At 44.8% G+C, this 12,588-nt stretch overlaps 2 protein-coding genes across 3 annotated transcripts in view; one reads left to right on the forward strand and one right to left on the reverse strand.

Moving 5' to 3' along the window:
- Positions 1-2,649, forward strand: part of LOC105455285 — a 31,626-nt gene extending 28,977 nt beyond the window's left edge. Inside the window, exons 10-15 of the mRNA XM_011698506.1 lie at positions 238-360; positions 807-896; positions 1,337-1,460; positions 1,695-1,913; positions 2,178-2,269; positions 2,495-2,649. Of these exons, the coding sequence (XP_011696808.1) occupies positions 238-360; positions 807-896; positions 1,337-1,460; positions 1,695-1,913; positions 2,178-2,269; positions 2,495-2,635 (789 nt within the window). The 3' untranslated portion in view covers positions 2,636-2,649. The remainder of the gene's footprint in view (positions 1-237; positions 361-806; positions 897-1,336; positions 1,461-1,694; positions 1,914-2,177; positions 2,270-2,494) is intronic.
- Positions 2,650-7,306: 4,657 nt separating this feature from the next.
- Positions 7,307-12,522, reverse strand: LOC105455284 (ankyrin repeat and zinc finger domain-containing protein 1-like). Of its 2 annotated transcripts, none has more exons than XM_011698504.1 (12): positions 12,146-12,522; positions 11,096-11,293; positions 10,709-11,028; positions 10,374-10,488; positions 10,158-10,303; positions 9,827-10,052; positions 9,484-9,750; positions 9,168-9,359; positions 8,337-8,619; positions 8,108-8,249; positions 7,843-8,016; positions 7,307-7,731 (listed from the first exon to the last, which is right to left on the reverse strand). In XM_011698504.1, the coding sequence occupies exons 1-12, from the start codon at positions 12,291-12,293 to the stop codon at positions 7,558-7,560; spliced, it is 2,385 nt and encodes a 794-aa protein (XP_011696806.1). In that variant the 5' UTR covers positions 12,294-12,522; the 3' UTR covers positions 7,307-7,557. The 2 variants fall into 2 exon arrangements, with proteins under 2 accessions (XP_011696806.1, XP_011696807.1); XM_011698505.1 differs by having other exon boundaries at positions 11,096-12,030; positions 12,146-12,233.
- Positions 12,523-12,588: the final 66 nt, after the last annotated feature.

Genomic DNA, 12,588 nt, shown 5'->3' on the forward strand with positions numbered 1-12,588 from the left:
TTTCTATAAGGATCAAACCTTTCTTCTGTAACATTATAGTTATCTATTTCTCTTAGATTTACGCAAGCTGTTTCGTCTTTGAGATTATGATTAAAATATATACTTTAATATGTACTTTAATTTTCTCACATTTTAACAATTTTTTTTATAGGTATGCATAAGAAAGATTATCCTTGCTTTCATTCTAATTATTGTAAACCTTCAACTGGTTATTATAACACATTCAACTAATTACAGATGTACGCCGCAAATTTAGCTCAAAAGGCACGCGAACTCAAACGCGAGAAGAGGAAGAGCGACACGTTGCTCTTCCAAATGCTTCCGCCCAGCGTTGCCCAGCAACTTAAGCAGACTCAGCAGGTTAATTCAAGTTATCTCGAATAAATAATTTACAAAAATTTAAGAATTTAAAAGGTGCTTTTTTTGTTCGCCGCACCCGAATGAGGCTGCACGATACTTAACACTCGATCGCGTCCGCTCAATCATGAGAAAATTTGGATCTTTTTTAAAAATTTTATATGCTTAAATCTCAATCTGTGTATTTGTGAATCTCAATTATAATTTCTAAAATTAGCCGATTTTCCTAAAAATATCTCGATCTTCGGGTAAATCAATTTTTGGAATCAAAAATTCTTTGATCTCCAAAACTCCGCAGTAATTAAATACTACTCTTTGAACTTTTTCCCCCATTCGCGCTTCTTCTAAGTGACTGATCGTGCGGAATAATGAGAAAATAAGTTCTTTCATTACCTGTAATCCACGCGCTCGTCGCGATCGATGAATTCATAAATTTTTTCGTCCATCAGGTGCCGGCGGAGTATTACGAGGCGGTGACCGTCTACTTCAGTGACATAGTCGGCTTCACGGAGATCGCCGCGGAGAACACGCCTCTCGAGGTGCGTTCCTCTCCTCGTTCGTTCCTCGTTCCGACGGGAAATGACCGATCGATCCTGAAACAAGTTTCCAAATTACGCGAAAGTTTCATCGCGGCGCGATGCTGCCGCTCGTTGCCGCATACGATGAAATCGCGCGCATATCCGCGCGAATTTCCGTGGGTGGTGCACGCAAGGATTATCCGAATCTTGACACGTGGCAACTGATCATCCGTCCTCCTATGTATTTCTTATTCTCACCTCGTCGCCTTCATTATATATCATCACTCTCATTGTTATTCTGATTTCTTTTATTATTTATTTATTTATTTAATCTTATCTGCGATTGTATATCCAGTCAGATTTAATTCTTTATTTTACGCGCGGAATACGACGGAACGTAACGATTGATTCACGTCCAAGATGTCGGCGTAAGGTAGTGACGGGAACCGCGTTTCTTCCAGGTGGTGACGTTCCTCAACTCGATCTACAAGCTATTCGACGCGCGCATCGAGTGCTACGATGTTTACAAGGTGGAGACCATCGGGGACTCCTATATGGTCGCTTCCGGTCTACCCGTGAGAAATGGTAAAAGTACGAAACACCCCCCAGCTCCGCGTGTTGTCTTGAAGCATGCTCGATGTCGAAACAGTGCCGCACGCTTCCCTTCGGGTTCTTTTCGTGCACATAAATTCCTTATAAGTTTCTGGACGAAATAAAACGTTTTTTTTTCTTTTCTTGCATTCTACAGTTCAGTGTTTGCTGTTTCTTTTGGATTTCGTTTCCTCTCGCTTTAATACGTCGATTTCGCGTCCCTCTCAGGTGACAAGCACGTGTCCGAGATCGCCACGATGGCATTGGACCTGCTGGCGGCTTCGTCCGTGTTCCAGGTGCCCAAACGTCCCGGCGAACGGCTGCAGATACGAAGCGGCGCCCACACCGGTCCGGTCGTGGCCGGTATCGTTGGCAGCAAGATGCCTCGTTACTGCCTCTTCGGCGACACCGTAAACACCGCGAGCCGCATGGAATCGACCGGCGAAGGTATAGAAATAATTAGAATTAAGCTATCAATGAAAAAGAAAATCCTTCGCATCTTCCATTTTCCTCAAATATGTAGATTTCAGTGTATTTTTCCATTTACGTATATTTGAATTAGAATTAAGCTATCAATGAAAAAGAAAATTCTTCGTATCTTTCATTTTCTTCAAATATGTAGAGTTCAGCGTATTTTTCCGCTTACTTATTTATATACTTTCCATTACGTTTTAATAAGTTGATTAATTTTTTTCTGCCGTTTCGTCGAAGCTCTGCGAATTCACATCAGCTTGGAGATGAAGAAGGCTCTCGATGCGGTGGGTGGTTTCAAGATCGAGCACCGTGGCCTTGTCGACGTAAAGGTATTTTTTAATCTTTTATTTATATATAAAACTTAGTTATAATAACATATTGATTTTCCTTCAGCCCATCTAACAATCCTCTTCTCATGTTTTTATTGCATATGTACACATCGTCCTAAGAATGTCGAGATAAAATTTTAATTAATAAATAATTAATTTTCTTTGCTGTTTTGAATGATCTTGCTCTTCAGGTGCGAGTTCCATTTTCGGTTGCTATTCTTTCAGGGCAAGGGCCTCATGGACACGTATTGGTTGGAATGCAAGGACGGCGGTATCGCGCGCGCCGCCGAGCTCGACCTGCCGTCGTTCTTCGAGGACGTACGACCGGTCTTCATGCGGCGCCTGCGTGAGGAGGGCACCCTCTGATGCGAGCCGTACTCTCGTCGGGACCTCTGGTACCTGAACCGGCGCCCGAATCCATGCATCGTCCGGTTGTCCCAGCCGAATCTGATCGACCATCTGAAGCGACCGGGCCAAGGTCGTAAGAACCGGCTGTCCCATCCGAATCTGCACATCACCCCCGTCAAGGTGCCGCCGCAGTCGCAGTCGAGCATCGAGTCCCAGGACTCGGGCACCTACGAGTGTACCCGTTCGACAACCCCCTGCCCGCCGAGTTATTCGCCCGCGAGTCAGCGCAGCCGTTACTCGCAGCCGAACCTGCCGACCCTGCTGATCTCGTACGATCGGCGATCGGGCGGCTCGCCGGATCGTCGCATCCGCATGTCGCAGCCGACCCTCAACTCCAGCCTGAGCGGCATCAATTCGTTTAACTTCGTCGGCATGAACCGCGGCAGCGGCGGTGGCCGCCTGTCCTACACGAGTCTACGTGCCACCTCAGGCGACAACAGCATCAACGAGGAGGAGAGACTGTCGACGCCGAACGTGCACGCCCTGGGCGGCAGCGGAAGCCCCCGTGGCAGCCTGACGATGGAACGGAGCTCGTCGCGCCTGTCGCAGCCAGATGTGCGCCGGTTCGCCCTGCGGCACGATAAGCGCGAGCGGCTGTCGCAGCCCACCCTCGTCACCGGCGACTACTATCCCGGTCGGACGCAGCAACGGCTCTCCCAGCCGTGTCTCAGCAGCGGCGGTATCGGCATACACTCGTCCTCGCCGCCACCCTACCCCCTCAAGCACAAGAGATTCGGGCCTGCCGTCCTGCAGGCGAGCCAGCGCGACCGCCTGTCGCAGCTGGACATCGGCGCCAAGTATCGAAACATCAAGGACAACAATGCCGCGCAGGTGAAGTTCAATCGCGATCGGTTCTCGATACCGGAGCTGGAGACGCAGAACGATCTGCGGCTGATGGCCGGCACGCCCAAGCAACGCTTCAGCCTGGACAGCCAGTTGCAAAAGCAGCGCTTCAGCTTGGACAGTCAGGACAGCTGCAAGTCGCGGCTGCTGCCGATCGCCAGCTCGCCGATTTTCGAGCATCAGCAGATGAAGACCGAGGAGCTCATGGGGATTACGTCTGACAAACTGAAGAGTCCCACCTGCGAGGGTCTGCAGAGCGTGATCGTCGCGAGCACGTCGCCGATCTTCCCGCCCGGCGAGAGACGATTCCTCGCGCCGGACTTCCCGTTCGCGGGCAGGAAGATATCGACGTCGCCGTCGCCGCCCAAAGCGGAAATCATCTCGTTCGGCAAGTTGGGGCGCGGCGGTAAACCACCGCCGATTCCGATCCGGGAGCGAATGTCGGTGCCGGAGATCAGAAACTCGAGCCTGCGCCGGCTGCTGGACCCGCCTGCCCGGCAGCGGCACAGCATCGCCGGCAATCTGAGGCAGTCGCTGTTGTCGCCGGTGAAGCTGCCGGAGTTCGGCACCGGTAGCAGAAAATCGCCGCGGTACTCGATCGACGACGCGCTCGAGAAGCTGAAGAGGATCGAGAAGGAGGAGAATCGACGGAACCAGGAGACGAGCGATAGCAAGGAGCGGGAAGCCAGGGAACAGGAACAACAGCAGCAGCAGCAGCAGCAGCAAGATAAGGAGCCGAAGCACATCCAGCGGCATTATTCGTACACGTACGAGACGCCCGGTAGCGACGAGAGCGGTAGCGGCTCGACGCTCGGCAAGCTGAGCGTGGGCGGCACGCCGAAGCGCAAGTTCCTCGAGAGTAACTTCGACGAGAACGAGCAGGTGATCACGACGGTGATCGAGACGGAGATACCGATGATCTTGCCGAGCACGCCCGGCAAGTACGCGAAGAAGGCGCAGGCGTATTCGAGCGAGACGCCCAAGTGGGTCCGGCGGTATCTGGAGAACGAGAATTCTCCGAAGGTGGACAGAAAGCCCTCCACCACCGGCAAGGAGCAGACCGGCAAGGAGCAGACCACCGGCATCGTCAGGACGAATCGCAGGAGCAGCCGCAGGAAGAGCTCCCTGGAGTCGATCGAGTCGGTGACGAAGAAACCAGAGGAGAAGGCCCGCTCCAAGTCCGCCAGCTGCGAGGAGAGGAACGCAGCGACGGACGTCACGGAGCAGAAGGGTGGCGTGAGGGAAACCTACGTGAGGATCGTACCGTCCAACAACGCCCAGCAGGAGAACAGATACGAGGTCAGCGTGGAGACCACCGCGACGACATGGACGAAGACCGACGGCCGGAGTCTCTACGGCGACGACACCGACACGGACGATTCCACGTCGATATAAACGAAGGGAGGTGATTTCACATCATGATGTCATCACCGCTTCGTCGGATTTGATCGCTCTGATCGCTATCGCTAAGCCGCACGATTTTAGCACGATCGATCTCGAGGAAACAAAGGGAGCTCGATTATTCTGACAAATGCGTCTCGGAAAATATACGATCATTTCCTGTAGACTTTCTATTACTTAAAAAAAAATTTTAATTGCACGTCGTTGTAAAAATTTATATTAATAACAAAAATAATCGGTGCGGTCAAACGATTCCTTTAAAATTTCGAACCGACATCGCAAATTACTAATATACTGGCCATTGTTATTTTCACAATTAAGTATGTCAATTAGAACGATTAATCAAGTATTGCATTCAATTTGTTTGAATGATTAATTATTTAACAAATGTGTTCAACACATAAAAATTTTCCGTTATTATATACGTTAATAACGGGCTGATAACTTGAAATTTCGATTTGAGAATTTCCAGCTATAAATAAGGATGCGAAATCTTAACGAGAAATCTCGAATCGTGACACTATCGCTGTATGAAATACTTGAACGACGAGAATCTACCAGATTAAATTTACACAGCTATGTTATAAGGGACTGAAAAGAGAGCACACTGTGCATGTATCTCGAATCAGTGAAACGAGAGTAGCATAAGTCAGACCGTGTACCGCGATCGAGATAGGCGCGGAGGTAGATCGACGCAAAGAAGACAAAGATGATCTCGAACAAAAATCTCGAATATTTTGTACTTAAATACGCTGCACTCGACGTCTCGTCCGGCGAGATGAACCGGAAGTAAAAAAAACCGAATGCGGAACACCTATTTTTGCACGAACAGAGAGGACCACGTACGATACACGCGATACTCCGCATGCGTTCAGCCTAAATGACACTTTCTCGAATCCGAAATGATTTCTGCTTTGTATATATCTCGAATGTCCAAGAGGGAAGCCAGGAAGGATATATATATATATATATAGGACGATCGAAAGAGACACGCGATATCGAAAAACTTTCTTCTCATTCCCGTCAAAGTCTCGCACGATACGTATAGATCGTTGGATTTCGGGTTTTCTCGATTCACGTGCGATCGAATTTCCGAACAATCGCGTGAGACCGTTCGATCGTTCTGCACAAAATAATGTATATTTTGTGCATTATTTTTATCAAGCTTGTAGGAACTAAGTGTGTAAAGACAAGTTACCTTGTACATATATCGATGGTGAGTTATAATATACTGCTGGATGTCGACCGTTGCCTCGTTACAGAATCTGTGGGACCGTTTGATGTTCATGAACATACAAACTCTTCATTTCTCGTCGGGAAGGTATTTTTCGCTTGCAAAATCCATGCCGGATCTCCGCGATTCCATCGTAATACTGTTAACCGCGAAATCAATTTATTTAAGGTAACACGAACGCGCGCGCGGGCGAATGTTTGTTCTTGATGATACTAGTCATTAACACGGTTTACGAGTAATCGGATATATACAGGGTGCCTTTGACGAATCGCCTCTGCAAAGATTTAATTAATAATTAAGAGGACAGAATATTCTTCTAATATTTGTTTGATTTTTTTTATCCAAGTGGTTAGGCTATTTTAACATTTTTAAATCAATTATTAAATATTAATTGATAATCTATAAAACATTTATTTTTAAATGATTTTATTAATATCTCAAAGTTTCTAATTTAATCTAATTTTTATATTTAATAAAACTTGCTTGTTGCACATTATTTGCAAATAGCTAAAAAAATTTTAATATGTTAAATCTTATGAGTTTTCTTATTCATATGATATACAAAAAAAAAATTGAAAAAATCTATTTTTTTAATTATTGATGTTATTTTCAAGTAAATTTTTTCTGATTTTTGACCAACGCGTCTATTTTACCTCCTATTTCAAGAAAAATATTAAAGATAGTTTTTTTAAGCACCCTGTATATATATATATATGTATATATATATATATATATATATATATATATATATACACACGCGTAATCTTTCCGCGGATATTCCGATATGAACGCGAATGTATATGTGAATGTTGAATAGTTATTATTTAGCAGTACGTCATTTTACTCGTATATACTATATGTACGGCATTTAATACACCAGTAAAGATGTCAAATATTAGTCGAAATATGCATAACATAAAACATTATACCTTGGAAAAAAAACGTGCCCTCTGTGTACATCCGATTATATATAGATAAAAATATATAATCCATTGTTATAGCCCGAAAGAATTCTTCAAATCCTTCGATCGTATCGTTATCATTTTACGTATTGCTTCGTACACGTTCGTCAAATTTTATACATTATATACTTTTACGGTTCCGTGCCTTCGTCTTTCTTAAAATCGATCGAGAGATTCTCCCGTCCTTAATAACTTTCTGAAAATTACCATTGCTTTATTATAAAAGAATATTCCAAAGAAAAACCACGTCGAACCAATAGAAAATTCCATTCTACATTCAGATTATTACATGACAAATTCCGCAAGAAGCCGTATAACTTGGTACGAATGGTTATCCATGTACAGTAACACGTCTTTAAATGCAGCCTCTCGTAAGCGCGATCGGAATCGCGAATAAGTAATTGCGTGTAAAAGTTTTCCTAGCTAGACATGATGCACCATCAGATAACATATTTATTGTGAAGACGGTGCTCTTTGAGACACGGCATTGAGCAGAAACGATTGGCGTTGTACTCGAAAGGCACCTTGTCAGTCATGTCGATGGCGCATTGGAAGCATCGTGACACCACGGTGTATCCTTCGCTCAACATCCGATTCTGCGTGACTAAAGCTCTCTACAAGATGAAGAGAAAGAAAAAAATATTAAAACCAGGGCTGAGTAAAAGAAGAAAATCAAGTTAGTAACGAAATGTACTTTCGACACTTCGTGTAATAATGCGATTAACCTTTTCTTTATCGCTGAGATTAAGGAATTTCTGCTTCTCATTTTCCTCCTGCTTCTTCAACTCGAATTCCTTCCTCTTAACCTTCTCCTTGAAGCGTTTCAACTTCCGCTGCTGTCTTTTCTTTTCCGTCTCTGCTTGTTCTATCTCGTCAGAGAGCGGCCCAGGTATTTGAGACTATCAAACATTAAAAACGTATGTAGAAGTTTATAATAAAAGTACTTTCCAAGTAAATATATTAATGTAACGTTTTGCCTGTGAATAATACCTTTTGATAGTTGAACTTGTCCGGGTTAGCCTCCATAAATCTTCTAAACGCATTTCTAGTTTTCTTATCGTTCGCAGCGGCATAAGGCGTCTGCAGCTTTTTATTTTTATTGCAAGGATCAGATCCGATTTCCAATAGCAACCTGTCGACAAATCGAATTACGTGACAGCCAAGATTTCGTAAAAATTTATTATAAAATTTATCCTGTAATAAATAATGCCGCACGCACCATACTTGCTCGTAGTGTCCACCGAGCGCCGCCAAATGCAACATTGTGTTGCCATCCTCGTTGGTATCGTTAACCAATTTCGCCACGTCATCCGTGTTCACGAGAGTGCTATTGGACGTAGTGCAACTGTCCGTGATATCTTTCTTGTTCTGCTCCTCCTCGCACTCTTTAATTTTGGCTAGCAAATTATCAATGATTGACGATAACAGATCGTTATCGCCTCGCTTACAGGCAGTCCATAATTTAGTCTTGGCATCTGACAGCACTTCATTGTTCATCTGAGCTGAAAATAATATAACATAAAACATCCTATCTTAAAATTGCCGTGTTACCTGCGTTGGCTATTATGTGGCTATTTTCTAAAAAATCGTGATTTTATTTAAAAATGGCCGATTCAATATGGCCGATTAAAACATCATTGTATTGAAAATTGTTAAAATTTGTTTAATTAAAATGTAATTTGGTATAAATGTTATTGGACGATGTATGGAGTTTAATACGCACCGCGCGCAAAGCGTCATTTTTTTTTAAATTTATTTTTTATCAAAAATTGTTAACATTTGTTTAATTAAAATGTAAATTGATATAAATGTTATTAGAAGATGTATGGGATTTAATACGCAGCGTGCGCGAAGCGCGCGCCTGTTATGTACTAGTTAAAACAAAATGTACATTAATACATTTTTTCACTTACTCTTAATTTTAATTGAAAAAAAATCTTTATATTGTATAATTTAAACAATGTGGATATACATTCTCTCACGTTAAATTTTGCAAAAAGATTACAACTTTAATATGGAATGGTCTACTTTGAAAAAATGAGACACTTACTGTCCTTCTTCACTTTCTTCTTCTGTCGATGAGCTTTCTTGTTCTTCATGTATCTCGGCACAGTATCTTGAAACGCTTGTAAATTCTCCCTAAATGAAACCTCAAAATCTTTCTCAATTAAAGGGATGCCCAGTGGAAAGTTCGCATCCATTTCGGACTCGGAGGACGATTGAGCTAATCTAACAATAATATCTGTAAAATAAACATAAAACAAATATAATTATACAAATATTATTTTTAACAATAATCACAGCTATCTAAAAAATTGGGTATTTTAAGACTAATAATTACTCATGTTTTATATTAAGATATATACCTGGCAGTGGCCGATTCGGACTTTTCCTCGGTTTCGCTCTATCTATATGCGGACGAGAATTCCGGTGTTGCTTCTCCGGGGTAGTTTGCGTAAGTGCCTTAATTTTATCGTTCTCCTGTGGATTACCGTTACTACTGGCGTTAGGATTACACTCGGTAGCAACTTCTCCCTCAGGTATCTCGCTCATGATCTCCGGTTTCGAAACCTTCTTACGCACGGGCTGTCGCGGAGAGTTGGGGAAACAGTCCGTGAAATCCGCCGCGGAGCCTAAATATGGCATTACAAAAATGATCGGCATGAATTGAATACGAACGAAATTTAGACTGTGCGAACAACTATTTACCATAAATCTCCATAGTGCTCAGAATATCATATACCCTCTTGACTTCTCGAAATGTCGCTCTGCGAGTAGGGAATGGCAGTGGTCTTATTCTAAAATCGTTCTTGTCTAAGGGTGGATTCTTGCCACCGAAGAGCACCGTGCGATTGTGCGGACCGACCGCTCGGTACAAAATGGCCGATGAATTATTGATGTGCATCGACCATGACTCCAGTATCTCTTGTACGTGCTAGAAGACGTCGTCACGTTAGCTTTGCAATTTGTCAAATTTAATTGCGCTGGCCGTTAAACTCGTAAAACGCTGATCTCTACAGTTGTTGCAAAGAGTATGTACCTGAATAAGCGACGCCTCGTTATACCTTCGCAAACTGGCACCAGCGCTTTTCGCGTGATTACCGTTCGTGCGAGAATTCTGAGCGAAGCCCTGCTTTGCCCGCACGGTGTAGGAGTGGAAAGTCTTGTGCACGAGAGGCTCACCATCTGCGAGATAAAAGTGATGTACATGCAAGACGAATGTGCGCAACGGGAATATATTTTCTAAGATGCGTACCCTGAAATACGGCCGCGGCGAAGTGTCCACCACCGACCATGATGACCGTCCACTTGGTCTTTCTGCCGCTGCCCAGCGCCTGAGTGATCATGTCGGTGTCTTTTTCGGGAATATCCTAAAACGTAATTGCATATCTCCCGATCTGGCAACAACAGAAAGCACGCGCCACAAGTGACTCTAACAAAGTACAGAGCAAGTTTCAAGATAATATTCCGTGCGCAATTATATATATCTGTCATTCTGTATCTTTTGCAAGCATCCGTGTAACGATAATAGCGCATAGATATTTGCGCCTCCCTAACTGACGACAATCGAGCTAACGATACCAAGCATACCTTCTTATGATGCAGCAGACACCGGTAGATGCTGAATATATCGCCGTCCTCGTTCTCGAAAAACACCTTGGTGTGACGGCTCGCGACGATCTGCAGCTTCCGTTCCTTGGACACTTCCTCGTTGTACTCCGTGTCCGAGATATCCGACTCGATTGCCCTGGCGCGTCTTTCTGACGTCTTTCTGGACCTGCCAAGTCCAGTCTTACTTGACGGCTCGCTCGGCTTGGCTTGCTCGTTAGACGAGGCCCCAGTCTCCGAAGTACCAGCATCGTCCTCGTTCTCGGACTCTGCCTCGCTACCGGACAGGCTAGACATGTCGCCTACAAAATTTCCACATGCCTAACTGTTTCCGCAACCGTCGCCGGTGTACTTCATCTCAGACTGTACCTTCGCCGGCCAACCTATTGAAACTGTCCTCGCTAATTGACTTCAGGCCGTTCAGATGTTGCTTGAGATTGTAACGATGCCAATCCAGCTTGTAGTGGAGCCGCTGCTGCACCTTGTCCTCGAACTCGGCGTTGCAGTAGGAACAACATAAGGAGTCGGACACCACCAGCTCGCTCAATATCTGCTCGCTGTCAGGCACTATAAAGCAGAGAAACATAGAACGTTGACAAATTGTTGACACACAGATATCTCCTGTGATTTTCTCACGCGTATTGAGAAATTAAAGACAATCCTGTGGATTTTTAAGAATAATCTCATTAAAAAAATATTCAACTTCCCTCAATTGTCCTTATAATTAAACTTTATCTCTCTCTACAGTCCAAAAAGACCATTAATTTCGTGATTAATATCAGATCCAACTGATTACATTACAGAAAAGCAAAGTAAAAGCAAAGTATACTCATTGGTAATCCTTATAATATTCTAACCTCCAACACATCGACATTAGCATCGCATATTATACATTTTAAATATAATTGTAAATTCTGGGATACAGAACGATAATGTGGAGGAAAATAATCCCGATTATGTCGCATAATCTTATCACGGTAACATATGTTAAATAACATCCTCCGAATTCGAATTTTTAATAAAATGTAAACACAGTCGGGGGACGTAAACATTTTAGGCTACGCTCCGACGTGCACATCAATTCCTCCACTCTGCCCCCCCAAAAGCCTTTGAATCGACCGGGTCCGCTAAAAGCATCGAAATCTCGCGTTCCGACAAGCGTAATCGTTTCTCCCGAAACAATTACGCTGCTCCGGGATACAAGCTCGCTCTCGGTGTCCTTCGTGCCTTGTCAAATGTCACATATGTGATTCATCCGTTCTAGCTACACCTTCTGCTCCTAATCCGCGCAAACGTTCGTCACCCTGAAACCCGTGCCAAAAAAAAAAAAAATCTAATCAAGCGATGAAAATAAACACATCCTAGTTTCGGGGTTCCTTCCGTCTCGATTCTCGGCGAGACACCGGGTTCGCGGCTCACCGTAGGAGGACGGCGATTGCATGCACCGCGCAACCTTGATCCCCCTGGTGATCCGGCCGAAGTCGTCCTGATTGTGGATCTTGCAGATGACCTGATGATCCGCCGCTTTCGCGACCTCGTCGGCGGGCGGGCGCGTCTCGCTTGCCATCTCGTGGAACGAGGAGATCCGAAGGAGGAAACGATGAAATGGGAAAGGTCGACGGAAAAGTTCGGCGGACGGGGCAACCGGAGGACTCGCTCACAAGCTTGCCAAGGCTCGCGCACGGCACGATACACACACGCACACGCACACACACGATGCTGACCGTTTCGCCGTCTTGCGCAAACCCCTCGCCTCGCGTGAATCAGTCGCGATTGCGTCAACCGCGCCGCGTGTACTACACTACTACCGTGCGTGCGCGACCGTGTCGCCGTCGTCGGGCGGGACGTTCGAACTGGGGAGA

Source organism: Wasmannia auropunctata, unplaced genomic scaffold (genome assembly GCF_000956235.1).
Source record: "Wasmannia auropunctata unplaced genomic scaffold, wasmannia.A_1.0 LD335903.1, whole genome shotgun sequence".
NCBI lineage: Eukaryota > Metazoa > Arthropoda > Insecta > Hymenoptera > Formicidae > Wasmannia > Wasmannia auropunctata.

What these genes read in the sequence shown, in the direction of transcription:
- LOC105455284 (XM_011698504.1), bottom strand. Translation starts at nt 12,293, where the DNA reads ATGGCAAGCGAGACGCGCCCGCCCGCCGACGAGGTCGCGAAAGCGGCG. An exon ending in TCCGAATCGGCCACTGCCAG is followed by an intron (nt 9,360 to 9,483) that starts GTATATATCTTA and finishes TTTATTTTACAG; the next exon opens with ATATTATTGTTAGATTAGCT. An exon ending in ATCTCAGCGATAAAGAAAAG is followed by an intron (nt 7,732 to 7,842) that starts GTTAATCGCATT and finishes TTCATCTTGTAG; the next exon opens with AGAGCTTTAGTCACGCAGAA.